This window comes from Pristis pectinata, chromosome 32, assembly GCF_009764475.1.
Source record: "Pristis pectinata isolate sPriPec2 chromosome 32, sPriPec2.1.pri, whole genome shotgun sequence".
Lineage (NCBI taxonomy): Eukaryota > Metazoa > Chordata > Chondrichthyes > Rhinopristiformes > Pristidae > Pristis > Pristis pectinata.
Window position 1 is genome coordinate 7180628 of NC_067436.1, and position 21394 is coordinate 7202021.

At 42.6% G+C, this 21394-nt stretch overlaps 1 protein-coding gene across 1 annotated transcript; it reads right to left on the reverse strand.

Moving 5' to 3' along the window:
- Positions 1–4050: 4050 nt before the first annotated feature.
- Positions 4051–21287, reverse strand: sec11a (SEC11 homolog A, signal peptidase complex subunit). The gene is made up of 6 exons (XM_052042690.1): positions 21147–21287; positions 16428–16537; positions 12344–12493; positions 10831–10950; positions 6623–6680; positions 4051–6533 (listed from the first exon to the last, which is right to left on the reverse strand). The coding sequence occupies exons 1-6, from the start codon at positions 21195–21197 to the stop codon at positions 6483–6485; spliced, it is 540 nt and encodes a 179-aa protein (XP_051898650.1). The 5' UTR covers positions 21198–21287; the 3' UTR covers positions 4051–6482.
- Between the last annotated feature and the right edge of the window lie 107 nt (positions 21288–21394).

The window sequence follows — 21394 nt, forward strand, 5'->3', positions numbered from 1 at the left end:
TTATGGATCTGTATTCCCAGGTCCCTTTGCTCTACCACACACCTCAGAGCCCCACCATTCACTGTGTAAGTCTTACCCTGGCTTGTCCTCCCAAAGTGCAACACCTCACACTTGTCTGCATTAAATTCCATCAGCCATTTTTCAGCCCATTTTCCTAGCTGGTCAAGATCACGCTGCAAGCTTTGACAGCCTTCCTCGCTGTCCACTACGCCCCCAATCTTGGTGTAATCTGCAAATTTGCTGATCCAGTTTACCACATTATCATCTAAATCATTAACATGGATGTTAAACAACAACAGACCCAGCGGCACACCACTAATCACAGGCCTCCAGTCAGAGAGACAACCATCTACGACCACTCTCTGGCTTCTCCCACTAAGCCAATGTTGAATCCAATTGGCTACTTCATCTTGAATGCCAAACGACTTAACCTTCTGGACCAGCCTCCCACGTGGGACTTTGTCAAAAGGCCTTGCTAAAGTCCATGTAGACAAAGTCCACCGCCTTCCCTCATCGACCTTCTTGGTAACCTCCTTGAAGAACTCTACAAGATTGGCTAGACGTGACCTACCACGCACAAAGCCACGTTCACTATCCCTAATCAGGCCCTGTCTATCCAAATACCTTTTATCCTGTCCCTTAGAATACCTTTCAATAATTTACTCACAGCTGACATCAGGCTCACTGGCCTATTCTTAGAGCCTTTCTTGAACAACGGAACAACATTAGTTATCCTCCAGTCCTCTGGCACCTCACCTGTGGCTAAGGACATTTTAAATATCTCTGCCAGGGCCCCAGCAATTTCTGCACTAGCCTCCCACAAGGTCAGAGGGGACACCTTGTCTGGCCCTGGGGGAGGGCCATCCTGATGGACTTCCTTCCATCCAGTCCATCTTCACAGCGCATTGTATCAGGAAGGCTAATCAAGATGCCTGCCACCCTGACCATTCCCTTTTCCCTCTTCTATCTTCTACCTTGAAAGCCCAGACGATCAGAATTAAGAACAGCTGCTTCCCAACTGCTATCAGACTTCTGAACTAATCACTTCTTTCACATCCCCTTCTCGGTGGTGCTGCCACGTTCTTGGACTCTTAACTCTACCTCTTTTGACTCTACTTCAAATTGTACTACTTTACTCTGTTGCTTTTCACTCATCACTGTATTTATTGCTGTACTTATTACCATGTGTACTGTTTACTGTGAGCTTCACACAAGCAAGGAATTTCATTGCACCCTGGTGTATATGACAATAATTTAATCTACGGTCAGTTACACATATGGTAGGCAACACACCCTTGCTCTACAGTCACATGTGCCTACCTTTAACTTTATATTTTGCAATCATCTCTCATTTGAATTAAATGATATTTACTGATGTTGCAATTAACTCTGCAAAACCAAAATCAAGGATATGCAGATATGGACAAGAAATGCATACTTTACAATGTAATAAACATAGGATCAAATTAGCATATGCAATAACGGTCAGGTCACGACCAGCAATGAAATCATTCCTTGGAATTTTTGGACATATTATGTGAATTAACCAGGAGGAAGTGGGACAAAAAGCACTACACAAGTACCAAGGATGCTAAGTAGCAAAAGCAGAAAGATTTAATACATTTCTAACACCAGAACGGACTACTTGGGCCAACTGAAGATTATCGCGTCTTTACTGTGCAGTTAATCACTAAAAAAAATAGAATATTTGTTACACTTTGAAACAGACACTCTTCACCACCAAATCATTAATACCAGAAAACAGCTCAAGGCAGTCATCCTGGAACTGAAAGTACTTCAAATATCATGACATTTTTTGAGAGCCAAATTAATCTTCTGCTTCAGCTGTGTGTTCATGATTTTAAAAGGAATCCATTACAAATTGTCACTTACATTTAAAAAGTGGCATAGGAGGCTTTTCCAAAAGATTGACATTATTAACGAACGCTATTTCCAAAAAAAAGAGGAACGTTGAAAAGAAAGAGACTTTGGTTTTAGTTTCACTAAATGTTCTGAAATGTTCAAATATTCCATTTTGAACACATTATCTGCATTCTTGCAGTCTTACCCAGCAATGTTTATTTCTTTTGTAAGGATTTAATTCTGTAACACAGAATCTCAATTGTTCTGTTTATGCAGTTAATGTTTCATGTCCATGGCCTTTCATCAGAATTGTACTGTTGTGGAATGGAATTTGCCAGGCCAAGAGGAATCTAATTGAATGAAAGATCAACCTGAAACTCCTCTTTCTTAGATGCCGAAAAAACCCACCATTTTGCTTTCAGATTCCCGGCAGCTTATTGATATTTTGGAAGGTTGTTATTTAAACCTTCATGTAATATAAAGCGAGAATTAATGTGCACAGAAATTTTCTAAATCCATTACTTTATTCTGAAAAGTAAGGTTATCAGAATTCTCATTGAAGGAATACTGACAAACTAAAATCAAGGCCAGGCTTCCATAAAAAATAAATTTGAAGCAAATTAAATTTAGCAAGAATACTTATTTTAAAAGTACAAGGGTTTTGGACGTACTGCAAAACTCCCATCACCCATTGAATTACTAGCACTGTACCACCGTGGATATAAACTCCAACTGCAGATTAGATAGAAACTTTGAATTCATTCCCATGAATTCTTGAATATTTAAATAGCTTAACCCATAAACAATTCAAGATACAAGCTCAGAGTCCGCCCTCACAATAGCAGTATTATTCTTGGGTCTGGATGCTGCAATGGATACCTCAGACATACCAGGTTACGTATGTTTTGCAGGGTATGGAGTATATCAATGTTATATTGTGTGCTACAATTACATAGGTGCAATGGAGAAGATACATGGCCAACGTCACCATGAAAGGGGCGGCATGGTAGCGTAGCGGTTAGCGCGACGCTATTACAGCGCCAGCGATCAGGGTTCGATTCCCGTCGCTGTCTGTAAGGAGGTTGTACGTTCTCCTCGTGCCTGCGTGGGTTTCCTCCGGGTGCTCCGGTTTCCTCCCACATTCCAAAGACGTATGGGTAGGTTAATTTGTGTTTAAAATGGACGGTGCGGACTGGTTGGGCCGGAAGGGCCTGTTACCACACTGTAAAATTTAAAAAAAAATTTAACTTTAAAAAAGTGATCATATTGTATTGATATGGTATATGATAATCCAGTCAGATTGTGATGCACACATAACTCTCCCTTTAGCTGGTGTAATCAGACAATCAGATTGGTATGCAAAGCACCAACAGCAAACTTGCCCTTCAATGCAGCAGCTTCACTCAAACCGGCCAATGGCTTTTTGTGATTGAAATAAAAAATCTTAAACTTAAGTATACTCCTTTATGAATGTCTTAATTGGAAAATTGAGACATCTCTTGCTGCTGCTTTCCCCACTAAAACTGTAATGGAAAACCTAGAAAGGTATCTTGTCGAACTGGGCCAGTGAGAACTGAATGACAATACGGATGTCCTACTATGCACATGAAGTGGAAGGACATTCAATGGCTTGAGCTTTTTCTGCCTTTCATCAAGGTTGTGGGTCCTTCCAATTCCTCAGTGAATCCCAGCATCCAAAGTAGTAGAGTGTCAATTATACAAGTGGGAAAGAGGGATTCCACAAAGCCCCCATATGACAATGGGGAACTTGAAACACAGTTGGAGGGACAAAGCCACAAAGCAAATTAATGAAGTACGGTGGAACTATTTTGGATTCTGGAAAATTAAAATTATACGATTGTTTGATAAAATTCAGACTCCTGCCTCCCCCAAAAGACTACGGTAGCATGGAGGAGGGTCAGAAGGAAAAACAGGAAGTTAACCAATGGAGTTTCGATTTCAAGAGTTGAATCAGTGATGCACGTTAACAGGCTAATACCCTTACAGCACCTGGCAGTAATTTCTTTTCAACGTTCTGTTCAGTGGCATCTTTAGAAATTGAATCTGACATGTCCACGATGGAAGTGATGGCACAGAGATCAAGGAATGGGGGTCAGTTTAATACCATCAAACAGGAGACGGTTTGTAATGGCTGTCACATACAAGAAGGAGCACACAAGCTGAAAATTACAGAAATGGTTTTATTGATGCACTGAATCTTCCACTTAATCCCCACAAGAAGATTACTGAGAAGGGGCTTCTTGTGGGTACAGGGTCACAGTATCTCACAGTATAACCATTCAAAGTAAATTGGAATCATCATGAAAACAAGGGGCTCTGCTTCCAAAATATTGTGCTGGAAATCTCAATGACAGTACAATAAAGTCAGATTCAGTGTTGTTTAATTCAACTGTAAATTAACATTAATAGCACACATTTTCATGGGGGTTAGATACAAAAGAAAAAAATGCTGGTTGCAAGTTAAAGCTGGGATCTGCACGAAGTCTGATTCAGTTTGTCCTTTAAAACAACAAACACTGGTGCAAAAGACAGCAAGCTCAAAAGAAGAACGATGAGCAGAGTTTGAGACACAAAAACACGAAAAATATCCATAAAAGTCCCAGTATGCTGAGAATATATCGGAGAAAAGTACTGATCATATTGTCTGTTACTAATGAACATTAAGACAAGCAGCTGCAGAGAACTGTATTAGGATTTACAAATACAGCCTCCCATTAAGAGCATGCCAGGGTTTGTCGATATAATCCATGGATTTTACATTTTATCAATGAATTTACACCCATAAACACTCAATTAAAATTAGCTGCCAGGATTTCAGCACAAACAAATCTAATTGGACGCAGTCCTTCCGCAAATAAATGTAATGAAAGGTGTAGATGGTGGTTAACACTAGACGGTTCCAGGAACGGCAGACTTGCCATACGAGAAGAGATAGAGCGGACTGGGGCTGTTTTCTCCAGAGTTTAGGAGAAGTGATCTTATTGACATGTGCCAGATTCCTGAAGAGTGAGACTAGCTTGAGGCAAGGAGGACGTTTCCCCCGGGTTGAGGAGTCTTGGACCAGAGACACAGTTTCTGAATACAGCATTGGCCATTCAGGACTGAGCAAAGGAGAAATTTCTCTCGTCAGAGATGGCAAAACTTTGGGATTCCCTACCCCACAGGGCTCAGTCACCATGTATATTTGATTGATTTTTTTCTTTATGCATCAGGGAAAAATATAGAGCTGGAAAATGCTGCTGAGGTGTTAGATCAGACAGGAGCTCAATGAATGGCAGAGCAGGTTTGGACAGCATACTCTTGTTTCTATTTATGTTCTGACGTAATAAGATTCTCACTAATTTATTGCCCAAAGCTTTCAATTTGTAAATTAATTTGGAACTGGTTTCCAGTACAAAACATTCCCAAAAAGATTAGTCACTAAATGTAAAAAAAAAATCATCTGCACATTTTGTCACCTTTCCATTTAGAAAGAGAAGATGAAAGTCAAAACAAGACCTGCAGATACCAGAGACCCAAAGTAAAAATGCTGGAAACACTTAGAAGGTTGGGCAGCATCTGTGAAAAGCAAAACAGTTAGCGGTTTCAGTTCAAACCAAGTTTTCTCTTTCCCAGTTCTGACAAAGGATCTTAGACCTAAAACGTTAACTGTTTCTCTTTGCACAGATGTTGCCTGACCCACTTAGTAATTCCTGCATTTTTTTTAAACACAACAATAAGATTCCTAATTGTCCCATGCCTGTAATACAGTTGTACTGGGCACACAATTGTCCATGATTTACATACATTAGATTCTGAAAAACATCTTAAATGGTGGCCTGTAATTAAAGCTGAAAATCTAGGCATCTTCTCTCCTTCCAAGGATTATATAGAATCCCTGGTTATGCTCCATGTTTGGCCCTGGCACACAATTCACCATCTTTGTGGATTTATAAGTTTCACCTACAGTCAACCATACATTGCACTGTGTGTATTCAGTTGGGGTTTCTGGGGTGGGCAGGAATTCGTTGGTCAAGTACAACAGGAGAACAATCTGCCAGCAAGCCAGTGCCAGCAAACCTACTCACATGCAGAACTGCCCCCTGGCTGGCTTCTGAGTCAGTCACCAAATCATAAACCTGGCACCGAGGGGAGGTGGTGTGCTGGCGATGTCTGTAGGCAGAGAGCTGACACACAACACTGCAGGATGGAACACTTTAATCTGTATTGAAACAGCAGCAGCAGACCATATAAGGTCCAAGCTAGAAGTTGCAACTTGGTATTATGACACCAGGTTTCAAACCCCCCACCCCAACCATACCTCCACTACCACCCCCCACCCCCCACCCCCCATTCACTTTCTCCTCTCTGCCAAATAAGCCAATGCCACTTTGCACTAGAAATTTAAGATGCAGAATCCAAAAGCTTTTGTGTGGAAGATGGCATCTTTCTGTCCATCAATTAAGGTTTCCACAGTACAGACCTTCATTAAAAACACTGAATCAACATCTGTCAGGAAGCAGAAGTCCCTGGGAATAGCTGCAGATGTGCACAACTGTTGGTCATCCAGAACACTTGGTGAAACTCCACTACTATCCTCAGGTGAAGTCCACCCTTCTTTACTCTCGATGGAGCAGCACAAACAGACCCAGCAGAACGAGCACTGCATACTGCAGAAGAGATCAACACATTTTTAAATAGAGAAAACACCCAGAGTCACCAAACATTGGCAATAGAAACATGATTCAATTCAGGTTACCTTAAATTTTGGGTAGTCATTCATAAGAATGGTCACTATTCCTATATAAGGGACAAACCTGGAAAAACAAGATCAAATGTGTTAAGGGCAGAACTAGAATTGTAATATCAAAAAATGAAGATGTAAATGTACCCAATTATAATAATTTCATAGAACCATAGAACAGTACAGCACAATACAGGCCCTTCAGCCCAACATGTTGTGCCACCCTTTAAACCTCGCCTAAGACTATTTAACCCCTTCCTCCCACATATCCCTCTATTTTAAATTCCTCCATATGCTTATCTGGCAATCTCTTGAATTTGACCAATGTACCTGCCTCCACCATCACCCCAAGCAGCGCATTCCATGCCCCAACCACTCTGGGTAGAAAAAAAACCTTCCTCTGATATCTCCCTTGAACTTCCCAACCATTACTTTAAAACCATGCCCTCTCGTATTGAGCATTGGTGCCCTGGGAAAGAGGCGCTGGCTGTCTGCTCTATCTATTCCTTTTAATATTTTGTATACCTCTGTCATGTCTCTTCTCATCCTCCTCCTCTCCGAAGAGTAAAGCCCTAGCTCCCTTAGTCTCTCATCATAATGCATACTCTCTAAACCAGGCAGCATCCTGGTAAATCTCCTCTGCACCCTTCCCAATTATTAATTGGGAAGAGATGCAGCCTCACAAATGTCACCCATCTTAAGAACATTAAAATTGACTCTTCAGTGGGTAGATTCATGATATGAGGCACCCATAAGGTTCTGCCACCCATTCTCATTTTTCACTCAATTGGCTGATCTCACCCAACTTTGGACAGGGTTGGGGGAAAAGCTGCTGAGTTCCTGGGAAGTGTACATGCACTGACTTAGGTTACAATGAAACACACGTCAACACCATCCAGAGACTGTCAGATGAAGGAACTAAATCCTACCGTAATATTTTAAGTTACTCTGATCCACATCTAGCTTTCAAGACAAAAATTAACAGCACTACTTCAGCTCAGAATATATTCAGCCACAAAACGTTCTCCCTGTTGTGGTTTCAAGATGCCGGAACTAATTTACATGCTATTCATTATGCATAAGAGTGGCTGATGATTGTCAAAGTGCAGTTTTATCCTGGTTTTTAGCATACAACTTCATACTAATATACCCTTCAGCAGAATTTAAACTAGTTATGGTTTGTTCTCCAGCAAAGTAGTTTCTTTGGGGGAGGGGGAGGAGAAATATCACCTTACTCCACAGGGTGGGGATCAAGGTAATAACGCTGCAGGAAAAGCATTAACCCACAAGTCAAAACCCTAGCTTTACTTATAGATTTTGAAGGAGAATTGGAGGTTTGAGCTGTTCTGTTTTCAAAATAGTTATGTTCCCTACTCATGCTCAGTGGTTACAGGATGTTATGTCACACCTGAATCTAGAGAAGATCCGTTGTTCAATTCTTGAATCTAACTTAGACTTTCAAACCCTGTGGGGATTTTTTTTGAATTATTGTCAAAACCTTTGATTTGGTGACTAAAGTACAGACATTAGCTGATATCATTATGTCTCAAGGGTCTTTCCTTGTCTTTTTTTTAAAAAAATAAACAGCTCCAGTTTTTGGTAGTGAGTGTAGATTTTTTTTAATAATAAAATTATTCCAATTTCTTTATGAACTATCACATGTGTTTATTAATTTAGAGTAATGTGATCTCAAGTATGATTTAAAACAATGTATTCAGTAATTTTTATCCTCTTTTTGATGCATGTACTCTATTTTCTTTGTGGAATTAATAAAAATATTGTAAAGAGAACAAAATAGTTATGTTCAGTCACTTTTGGTCTGATTGCAATATTCAACACCAGGATTTATAGCTCCTTCAACATAAAATCATCTACAAGGAGCTTCATTCCATTTTTTTTCCAATTTCTTTAAATATATTTAAGCATTCCCAAACGGATTTTGGATCCAGACTCATGGATACAAAACATTACTCCTATATTGTTGCTGAAAATTATAGTGAGTTGTATGGGATTCATTTTAATTAGAACTTTAATATTACCAAAGACTCTTCAGCTCAGTATAATTAAATGCAGCAGAAGTGCAAAATAGACTGCAATAATGATTTAGGACCAAGTATTACAATACTACTTAGTTCACAGATGTCCAAGGATTAAAACATTCAGAAAATCAACAAGCACATTTTCATATCCCCACAATCTTGAGGACTTAAGTACTTTGTAAAAATGTAGATACAAATTGTAAAGCAATTAGCCCCAGTTCTGAGATACTTAACTAACTTTCAATTTGCACAAATCTGCAAGGAGCCTCAGAAAGGACAATTACAAGGATTTTTTTCCTGACATGATTCAGATAGATATTTGTAATCCATATTTTTAGTAATGGGTAGTTGTCAGGCTTAAAATGCTATTTTATGATAATTTTCTACACTCCCTGGGGTCTAGCAAATATCAGATATTAATATACAGTTATCAAAGGCAATTTGAAAACCCTAAAAGCCTTTCTTTATTTGCATTATGTTCTGGGACTTGAATGAAATAGCACTCTATTTTGTACCGAACAGGATGATCTCTACATTTATTGTGGGACAGTTTGTAATTCTTTGCCACTCCAAATAAAGCTGGAAAAGACTGGAAATTATTTTAAAGAAATTTGCCAAAATGGGACTTCAGAGCATTGAGCATCTGACATCAGTAAGAGATACTTTAGATATACATATCTCCCTTATCAATCAATAGTAGTTTGGTAGGCTATATATCCCGGATAAACAGTCTACCAAACTACCACTAAGATTTCCAAAATGGACCTACTTGCCAATGCAAATATATATTAACTTAAATTAGGTAACATCACAATGGTTTGTAAAAATAGAGTCGAGACATTAGGAAATCCTCTCCCCCTGCCCAATGGATAGAGTTGTCACACATTTGTACGGGGAAGATGCATACTGGCTTCCAGTCCTTTGGATAAGGAATCCTGGAGAAAACTGGAACAAGTCACTAGTGCAAAAAAAAAGAGCTGGTAATCTTCACAAACTACAAGCACTCAACCAGGGCCAAAAATAAATTACCAATCATCACCACTGTCAGTACCACTTGCCTAACACTATCTGTTATAAATCATTTGCATGACATACTATTATGACAGGGCACAGCCAGCAACAGCGTGAAATTATATCTGGCATTTGTACTATGCAGGTTGGACAGCGGTTAATGCAACATATTTCAAAGATTTACCAGGTACTATGTACAACCAAAAGAAAATATTTCACACTTCATGTACATTAATGCAACAATCCCAAGACTGCTGAAGTCACAGAAAAGTTGTGTGCTGCTCAAAATTTATAATCTATCAATGGACTTTGGAAAAACAAAATAGAGTGACGCTAACCAAATACACCAAAAGAACATATTTCCAAGTAAAACTATTCTTTGCTTCTGAATGTGGCAGATTAGAAAGGTTGATTATAGTGAGAGGCTGTAGAGTTCAGTGCTGCTGTAGTTTGTAAATGCAGGTCCCCTGCTAAAATGGCTACATTATCCTGCCACCATAATTGTGGATTACCAGTTGAAAGGACTATGATTTGATTTGCAAGTTGAGGTAATTCTACTGAACTAAATTACAAAAATAGTAAAACTCAAATGTGGTCTTTTAAGTACACAAAACAAGGGGAGGGTTGAGGGGGAAGGTCTATGACACATCACAAACCTGTCACTGAGCTGGCATTGTTAGAATGTGGATACGGTATGCAAGAGGGACACGAAAGACAAATGTACTGGAACCTCCTCCTGTGCTACACTAAACTCAGTTACATGTTCCTTTGTGGAGACTCCAGCAGCATCATCTTACTTGGTGAACAACCACGTACTTAGTCAGTATCGCAGCCGTATCTGCCGCCTTCAAGAGAGAATTTACGTTTAGGACTCTGCCCAGCCCCACTTGTCTTATAGTTCTTTTCCTGTTGACATTCCAAGAGGGTATTTTTGGATGCCTTTTATGTTTGCTGCTCATCTTTTCTCATGCCCCCTCTCTTCCCTTTTTAAATTTCTGAAGTTTGTAATCAGCCTGGTCCTTACTCGTTTTAACAGCCTGGCATCTGTCATTTGTTTTCTTTCTGCTCTATCTTTTTAGTTATTAAAGGAGCCTTTTTTTTTAATTTGGGAAGTGGCTCCCGGCTGAAGCACAGTATTCAGTATGTAGCTGTGAAACAAAATGTGTAACTCACCCACGAGCTCTTCCCACAACATCTTTTTTCTCTAGCCAGTGTTGTCCCTGCCTATATAGGCCCCTGTCATCAACAGCATTGTTGTCGCCTTTCGTCAGGAACTTGATGTCGCCGTTTTCCCTGGAGGGGAGGAAACATTCCTTCATCATTTGGTTCACACAAGGAAACTTGGGGAGTATGGTTTATAAATGGGTAATTTTAAATTTGACAACCTGCGTCAATGGTTTCTAGTTACACAGCATCTTTAACTTCACAAAACATTCCTCTGCATTACCAGCAGTAGGGTTTAAACAGCTACCTTAGGAGGAGCCAAAGAGACAAGATATCTTTATTAGTCACATGTACATCGAAACACACAGTGAAATGCATCTTTTGCGTAGAGTGTTCTGGGGCAGTCCACAAGTGTTGCCATGCTTCCGGCGCCAACATAGCACGCCCACAACTTCCTAACCTGTACGTCTTTGGAATGTGGGAGGAAACCGGAACACCCGGAGGAAACCCACACAGTCACGGGGAGAACATACAGACTCCGAAGGTGGCACAGTCAACAGGTGGAAATTTATGAAGCACTGAGGTCTCAGAGTTGCAGGGTTGAAGGTTACTGGGACAGTAAGTAGCTAAAATGCGAACACACGTCATGGCTGCTTTACGTTTTTGCAGACACAAGAAAAACCTATTCGAATTGTCCAAAATTAGCACTTCAAGCAACCCAGAGGCACCAAACTTCCAGTGACCTTAGCTAGAGACTCGACTGGAATGCATCAGCAAGTGGCCCTTTTCCAGAAGGGATGGGTAATAGCGCACAAAAGGGAATTTCTGGGTGTATGCAAGCTGAAACCTTAAAGTGCAATCGCAATCATCTTCCAAGAACTACACTGGGAAACTCTGACATCCAAAGAAATAAACACTGCAATGCACAAGCCCTCATTTTCTCACACACACATACACAGGTCCTCTCCAAGGAAAGCAAGAGCACAAATAATAGCTGCAAGAAAATAGATTGTTCTTTGGTCTTAAGAATGTATAATTTATACATAATTTATATTCTGTGTGCTGTCGGTACCCACATTCCTGTGAGGCTGCTGCAAGCAAGTTTTTCCATTGTACATTGTACTTGTGCACACAACAATAAAGTTGACTTAACTTGACTACTTCCCTGCTCATTGGAGTCTGGTACAGTTAGAAAAGGGTTGCACTTACAAAAACAATTTTTGTTTGGTTGTTTTTAATTATAGTGGAGAAAGAGCAAGAAATACAAGTCACTTATAAGCAGGGCAAAGCAAAATAAAAAAAATTGGGATTTTTTGGTCAGCACTTCCCACAACTCCCTTGGGTCTAGGGACAGGGTGGGAGATCATGAGACAAAGGGAAAAGCATTTCCAATCAGAGTTTGTGCATCACCTAGTAAAAAGGAAATGGGTTTCCCACCCCACCACAGGGTGCCGCTTTACAGAAAGGGGTTAACATAGGAGACTTTAAGTAATCGCCAGTTTCCTGGCTTTGGGGCACTTACTTCTCATGAATTTTCAGCACTCTGTGTACAATTGGAATTTCTCGTCCTTCAATTCTGAAGACAACAATTTCGCCAACTCTAATAGGATCTTCGACACGATTTGTCAGGAACAGCAGGTCCCCTCGATGGAATGCAGGTTCCATGCTCCCACTGAAATAGAAGGAAAGAACATTATAGTAACCTCGGCTCTTTTAGAAGGGAAAGTGTTATTTCAGAGTATCGGCATATAAAATCCAACCATTCTACCTCAACCATCATCTTATTTTAAAAGAAAAGTACAATTCTACCAGTGCCAACAGCCCTCTGGCGTCTTGCTCGGACAGCGAGCTGATTATTCACCACTCCTCTTCATCATAGTCAACCACAGTGAAACCAGACGGCTACTCATGTCTAGTAGACGTCACTGAATTACAATGGACAAACTCTTTGGTTTATAGCAAATTTAATTGTAATGTAAAACATTACACTAAAATTCTGGGGTCAAATTCTACAAAGTTGATTTTGATCAGCAGTTTATTCAAATTTGATATGTTCATTTTGGGAAGGAAATTAGTTTCCATGCAATGATTTTATTTGTTAAATCAAATCTATTTAATAATTGAAAGTGCTGGAAATACTCACTCTCAGATCAGGCAGCATCTGTGGAGGGAAACAGTTAACATTACAGATTGCTGACCTTCCCCACCTCCCCCCCAACAAGTAACTTGGAATATCAAGCTTATTTCTCTCCCCACAGACACTGTCTGACCTACAAATTACTTCCACTATCTTCGGTATTTTAATACATTTCGAAATTTTAATATTCGCTGATGTTTTTCCCAGGACTGCCAATCCAAGCTTCTTTTGGCCTTCAGATCCAAGTGTGTGTAGTCACTAGAGACAAAGATTGCATCAGAAACCTCTTGTCCCCAGGTTTAGTGTACGTTCTCACAGGTACATAAACTCTTCAGATTAAAGGGCATTTAGTAACAAAGAACGCTGCACAAAAATACAAGCTGGCTATCTGGTGGGGCAGAAATCTCATGTCCACATCATGAATTGAGGAAAGCAATCATTTTACTTTCTAAATAAAAACAATTGTATGCTCAACATTTTGATTCATTATCAAAAGGAATGTCAAAAGCAGCGTTGTGATATTACTGTGGAAATGCCAGATTAAATCATGTACATATGATTCATTTTTTTATATATCAGACAGAAACAGCCAAGGGGTTCTGCAGTGACTTAAATTTGTGTACATTAGTTCTGTACACATGCAATACAAACAGAATGGCGGTGTTTCAACAGCAGAGAGAAGCACTTGCATTTACACTCAGACACAGGAGATTCTGCAGAAGCTGGAATCTGGAGCAACACACACAAAATGCTGGAGGAACTCAGCAGGTCAGGGAGCATCTGTGGAGGGAAATAAATGGTTGACATTTTGGGCCGAGACCCTTCATCAGGACTGGAAAGGAAGAGGGCAGAAGCCAGAAGTAAAAAGGTGGGGGGGGGGGGGGGGGGGGGGGGGGGGGGGGGAGGGGGAAGGAGCACAAGCTGGCAGGTGATAGGTGAGAGGGAGGTGGGTGGGGATGAAAGGGAGAGATGTGAGAAGCTGAGGGGAGATAGGTGGAAGAGGCAAGGCGCTAGAGAAGAAGGAATCCAATAGGAGAGGACAGTAGACCATGGAATAACAGGAAGGAGGTGGGGAACCAGAGGGAGGAGATGGGCAGGTTGTGAGAGGGGAAAGAGAAGGGGTGAGGGGGTCACAGGAATGAGGGAAAACAGAAGGGTGGGGGGGTGGAGGGGGAGAAAACAGAGGGGAGAGGTTACTGGAAGTTAGAGAAATCGATGTTGAAGCTGTCAGGTTGGAGACTAGCAAGACGGAATACGACGTGCTGCTCCTCCAACCTGCATCTGGCCTCAAAGTGGCAGTAGAGGAGGCTGTGGATAGACATGTCAGTGTGGGAGTGGGATGTGGAATTGAAGTGGGTGGCCACCGGGAGATCCTGGCTGTTGTGGCGGACGGAGCGAAGGTGCTCAATGAAGTGGTCACCCAACCTGCATCGGGTCTCACCGATATAGAGGCCGCCGCACCGGGATTCACCCGGTGCACCGGATGCAATAAATGACATCCTCGGATTCACAGGTGAAGCTCTGCCTCACCTGGAAGGACTGTCTAGGGCCCTGAATGGTGGTGAAGGAGGAGGTGTAGGGACAGGTGTGGCACTTTGCACGGTTGCAGGGATAACTGCTGGCAGGGTGATCGATGGGGAGGGACGAGTGGACAAGGGAGTCATGGAGAGAGCGATCCCTGCAAAAATCACATTCTCAGTGCTTATCAATTTGTTTTTGTTTGAAAGTTCAGACAGACAGCAGCCAAATGACAAAAGGCAGTATCCCAAAAAACACAGTCTGTAGGTAACAGAGCACTCAATATTACACAGTAATGCCCTGGATTAGCAGCTTGTACACAGCGGAACTTGTGATCTACAACCTTTGATGTTAGGGTGCTATCCCCTACACTAAATTTGCCTATAACAGGAAATATTCTTGCTACATCCACCTCATTGCTCTTTAAATGACAAGCATTTCTACTTCCGTTCCTTCTTGCACACTAAAAGTACATTTTAAATGGCTGGTCACTCAAAAAGAATTATATGCTGATGTTTATGAAGAGTTATTTTTATAAAATAAAAAAAACATTATTTATACAGCACAGTAACATACCCTTCCGGTCCACCAAGCCTGCGCCGCCCAATTACACCCATGTTAACCCACTAACCCGTACGTCTTTGGAATGTGGAAAGAAACCAGAGCACCCAGAGGAGACCCACGCAGACACGGGGAGAACATACAAACTCCTTACAGACAGCAGCTGGAATTGAACCCCGATTGTTCACGCTGTAATAGCGTTACACTACCGTGCCACCCAAAGTGGTTTGAAAAGTAGTAAATGATCATTGCATTCCATAGCATTAAGTGCTGTAATTTACAGTGATAAATAGTCAAATACAGTAAAGGTAACTCTATGAATGCAAAAAATTCATATAAAATGTGAAAAGAAGTTTATAAGACGTTGACTGATTTAAAGAGGGTAACTGAAAGGAAAGTTATTCCCGTCACATTAGTGAATAGTCCAAAGACTGAGTGGGGAATAGGGACATACTAAAAGTATTTGGCAAAAGATACATCTGTGACGCGAAGCTTTTTTCCCCCCCTAACATTAATTCTGAAACGTGGTGAAAGGAGTGCAGCAAAGTTCACCAGATTGATTCCTGGGATAGAAGGTTAATCCCATGAGGGCAGACGGAGAAGAACAGGCTGACATTTTCTAGAGTTAAGAGAGAGACCAGACCTCAGTTGTTATGGGGTTTGATAGGGTAGACATGCCATTGGCTGTGGTGCCTAGACCAGGGGAGGCAGAATAAAGGGTCAGCCATTCAGGGCGGTGATGTAAAGCAATATCTTCAGCCAGAGGGCAGCGAGTCTTTGTGACTGAACCTCCATAGCCCCATTGGCTGGAGAATTCCAGAGTATGTTCAAGACAGATTGATGGATTTTAAGCGATCAAAGGGTATGGGGCTAGTGAAGGAAAATGGTATTGAGAAGCAAGAGCAGCCATGATCTTATTTAATGATAGAACAAGGGGGAGGGGCCAAATGGCCTCTGCAACTTTATTTCTCCTTATAATGATTTCAATTCCAAACCAAAACAATTTCATAGAACCAAATGCACAGTTCAAAGCCACTCAATCAATCATGCCTGACTCTGAATTCCCCTATACACTTTACCCAAAAATCTTTCTCCACTTCTTCAACAATGCCATATTGCAATATGTTCACAATCTAAATCAGAATTTCTAAGTGGTTTTATTATGACAGAGCCCTACTTTCTAATAAGAATGAAACAAACTCATATCAGGAGCGTTCTGTAGCTACCGACCTCCAGATCAAGCCTTTAAAACAGTCTGCCAACACACACACAAGGATAACAAACAGGCTCAACTCAACCAAGGACAAGGGAGGGAAAAGCGAACATCCCTTTAACGAGTATCTGAAAACAAAATGAAAATTAGTAAATTAATAAAATAACAAGTGCTTACCTGAGTACAACCACAATTGGACTTTCACTCCCTGTGAGAACCATCAATCCTTTCCATATCATCAGTGCAGATGATACGATCATACCAAAATTCAACACCTGATAGTACAGCTGAAACAAAAAAAGGTTAAACAAAGATAAGATTTCAGTGAAGTATGCAACCCCATCAAATTTATCTTCTTATAAAACAGTACAATCATGAAGAGTAAAAATGTATTTTATCTGCACTGGTCTCACATCTCTGGTGAATGTCATCAACCTCTCAGTCACCCATTAGTGCTTGTAGAATGATTCATTCCACAAAGAGAGCACTGCAGGTACAAGTTATTAGTGAACCACCATCACATACTAGTGCGGGGAAGCAAATATCCAGAACTGGAAAATAATCAAAATAGTTGCACGTTCCAAATTAAGTTTGAGTGGCAACCTGAGATACAAACCTCCATTTCTTAAAACTAGACATCCTCCCGGATGCTGAAATTTAAACAGCCTCAGGACACACAACTGCAGCATACAATTGTTCCTCATATGTCTTCTAACCTTTCTCTAGCTTTCAGCTACCAGGTACAGGCCAGCATCTGCAACATTAGTTCACCTACCTTCCAAAAAGAAGACAAAGTGCCAGATGTTGCTTTGAGCACTCAACAAGTGGCACCAGTTGTTCACAAGACTTGGCCACTGACTGAGCTCCTACCCACCAAGTTCAGAGGGTAGCTGGGACTTGCTTTAAGCGAGAACGCACCTCCATAACTAAACTGAAGCTTTGTTAATGTGCAAACCACTGTCTGCACCAGGATGTGCATGCTGTATTCTCAAGTATTAGCATCAACGCAGATACAGAATGCATAGAAAGGGAGAGAGATTGCATAGAGAAAAAAGTAGAATTAAAATCTTAAAAATTAAGAACTTAAGGAAAATTTAATTTTCAGTAGAGGGGTTTTTAACCAATTAAGTTTAACTAGGCCATAAAAACTGTATTGAGAATGAGGTGCACAAGCCCCAAATCATTATAGGTTTGTTCTTATCTGTGATATTAGCTGGGGAACTTCACACGTGTTTTGAGAGGGAATTGTGCATTGTTCAACTTCCCAACACGTTTAGCTGCACTCATGCACCTGCAGGTACAAAGATGCTATTGACGTTATTAATTTCCACAGCAAACTCCAGCCCAGTTTAAAAATCTAGCATACTATGGGTGAGCTTGCACCCATAAATAAAATAATAAAGCAGCTGATCTTTTACTTATAACCTTGAGGTTTGGAGGATCCCAGCCCTATCTGGCCTGGTCTCCATACGACCAAAGCCCACAATGAACTTGGCTCAGAATTTCTGATATGGTCCAGCAAGCTGCACATTTACAAATCAAGGCAGAAGCACACCACCTTCTGTGTAACTTGGCATGGGCATTACCTAGCTTAAACCAGAAATCATTTTAAAAAATGGATACACAAACGTTAAGATTCTTAACATTCTTATTACATATCAGCCATTCCCCACTAGCTTGGCAAGTGGCCTGAAGAGCCTGAGCTACTGAAGCAGATAGCTGTTGATATGCAAAATCCCTCAACAGTCAGCCTAGCTGACACCAAGGTGTTCTTAGTTCAATTTGTTCTAACTTTCCTAGCTCTCTGTCACTGATCCCCATAAAGAACTACCTGGCCAATGGCCTTGGAAAGCAACGGTCTCACTGTTTAATCCTCAGATACAGTGGCACAACTATTAGAGCTGCTCCCTCACAACTCCAGCAGCACACGTTCAATCCTGACTTCTGGTGCCGTCTGTGTGGAGTTTGCACGTTTTCCCTGCTATTGTGCAGGGTTCCTCCAGGTGCTCCAGTTTCCTCCCACATCCCAAAGACATGTGGATTAGTTGGTTAATCAGTCACGTGAAAGTGCCCCGAGTATGGAGGGAGCTGATAGCAATGTGGGAAGAATAAAATAGGATTAGCATCAGATTAGCGTAGATGGGTGCTTGGTTGATACAGACCCGATGGGCCGAGGGACGTTTCCACGTTGTAAGAGCCTTTGAAATCCAAGCAACAACACAAAGAACAAGAGACCAACTCAGGCTAAAGAAATTTTTACCTGCAAATTGAAAGTAACCAGGAGGGTTTGCTTTTGAAGAAGTGGTGGAGAGGGGTGGGGAAAGAAATGAAGGATTCGTTAGTTTGTCATCAAGTTTGCACATGGTTAAAAAACCAGCTGCACATCAGACTCCATTTAAACAACCTTGAGAATCAGACACAAAAACATCCAGCTTCATGGGAACACTATACCAGAAAAAGATCATAACACTAACAAATTACAGATCTGGTTTCCCTCTGTGTTCATATGCACATTGCATTTAATCAATGTAGACAAAACATTGTTCAGATCACCTGCAGTTGCTGAATTAAACCGCGCACTTCACTTCAGCAAGAACGCGAGATCATTCCGACAATGAACCATCACATTACTTTACAGCAAGCACAGTTTACGTCTCAAAGAAGCAGATCCTAATTTAATCTATCAGAGAACAATTTGTTGGGAAAAAGGTTTTACTGGAAGATTAGGGGAAGTTGCTGGAGTACCCCTGGTTATTCAAGATTAAACCACATCATTGATGAGGATACAATGAGAGATAGGCAGATAGTGGAGAATTTGCAAGTACAATTAAACAGGAAAAGAAATGTCAGTATGAAGGAAGAAGTTGTGCATTGATCCACTGGTACAGCTAGGGAGTGGCAGAATATACAAGTACAGGAATTTGTAGCAGAATTATTGGCCACCTGCCCTTATGCCACACTTTCTGCTGGGAACACAGCTCCCATCACTCTGGTGTGGACAATGCAGAACGAGGCTTCTCAATTTATCAATTGAAAAGCTAAGAAGCACATACAACACTAAAAATCAATTGAAATTTTTGAAAGCGACTTAAATTAATAATAAAAACTTTTCTCTGAGGGGACTAATGTGTCTGATTCACTTTAATAGGGGCTGCCTTGCCTGCGATAGATTTAATCAAGGGGGGTCAGGGCAGATTTCCCAGTCTGAGAGCTACAAAGCCTGTGGAAGAGAGCGCTCTCATCAGTCTCCACCAGCAAGAGGTCAGGCTACCACTGTGGGCTTAAGCCAACACCAGTAATGGAAACAAGGACTTCCACTGAAATACCTGAATAAGTCTAAGATTAGCACTGGCCTCCAGGCAGAAGATCTGCCCCGATGAATGGAATGACCAGACTAGCTCATGTCTAAAAGTTAACAGATTGCTGAAGTTTGTTTAGAGTAATTTCCTGAAACAATATGGTCTGGAACCAGCCAGGGACCAGGTTACGTAAAGTTTGGTATTGACTAATGAAGCAGATTTGGTCAACAGCTGAATGGTGCATGATATTTACCTAATTAGAATAATAATGTCATTGAATTTGAAAGGAAGAAATGCAAAACAGCATCTAAGTTCTATGTTTAGCTAAAGCTGACTTCTGTGTGGTGAAAGCCTGTACAGGGTAAACTGGATAACCGACTAATGAATAAAGTATCAGTGGAAAGTGCTGAAAAGAAGGTGCTGAAATACATTCTCTGAGGATTGTGAATCTTTTGAATTCTTTACCCGAGAGAGCTGTAGAGGAGGAGTCATTCAATATATTTAAGGTAAAGACAAAAAAATATTTAAACCACAAGAATCAAAGGGCACTGACAGAAAGTTACGTTGAGATACTGGATGGAACATGATCTTACTGAGTGGTGGAACAGGCTCCAGGGGCCCACTCCTGTTAATGACGTGTCTTAAGCCACGGGTGAGAGAACTACGTGGAATAAGCAGACCTGTGGGTTAAGGTCACAACACAGCCTCGACTCTGCTGTTTACGTTCTCAAACACCCGCCCTGGGAAAGACACCAAACCTCCATCCCTGGCTGAAAGGCTTTCCATATGGAGTCACCTAATCCAAAGGGAAGCCTCCACGCCGGCCTCTGAGGTCCCTCCGGCTACCGGGACGCCCTCCTCCCACCTTCCCCCCCCCCCCACCGAACTAGGACCGGGCTCCAGGGAGAAGCACCAAACCTGTGGGGGGCAGGAAGGGAGAGGGGAGGTAGAGGGGGGTAGAGAGAGGGAGGGGGGTAGAGAGGGGGGTGGGGGGGTGGGAGGGGGTAGAGAGGGGGGTGGGAGGGGGTAGAGAGGGGGGTGGGAGGGGTAGAGAGGGGGGTGGGAGGGGTAGAGTGGGGGGGGGGGTGGGAGGGGTAGAGGGGGGGGGGGTGGGAGGGGTAGAGTGGGAGGGGGGAGGGGTAGAGGGGGTAGAGTGGGAGGGGGGAGGGGTAGAGGGGATAGAGTGGGGGTTAGAGAGGGGGGAGGGGTAGTGGGGTAGAGAGGGGGAGGGGTAGAGGGGGTGGGAGGGGGTAGAGAGGGGGAGGGGTAGAGGGGGGGAGGGGGACGGGAGGGGTAGAGGGGGAGTGGGGTGGGGGGGTAGAGAGGGGGGAGGGGTAGAGAGGGGGGGGAGGGGGACGGGAGGGGTAGAGGGGGAGTGGGAGTGGGTAGAGGAGGGGGTAGAGAGGGGGGAGGGGAGGGAAGGGGGGAGGGGGTAGAGGGGGAGGGGGTAGAGAGGGGGAGGGGCAGGGGAGGGGGTAGAGGGAGCAGACGGGAGAGGGGAATCTGAGGAGGGGGGAGGCCAAAGTCAGGCGAGTGTGTGAGGGGAGGAGGGGGAACGATGCCCCGGGGGTGGGGGGTCGCCGCCGCCCTCACCGACCTGCCGCTTGTTCATGCGCCGCACATCGTTCAGGAAATCCAGCGACATCATCGCGCCCGCAGCTCCGCGCCCCGCCGCCGCCGCCGGAAGTCCCCGCTTCAAACACAACTTTATTGGCAGCCGCCAGACGGACAAAGCGCGGGGGGCGGAGGGGGGGGGGGGGGGTGGAGAAAGGGGCGGGGCCCGGGGCGGCGCACTGCCCTCTGGGAAGTTGGAAGGGACGCCCCCTCTCGGCCGGCGGGTGTCCC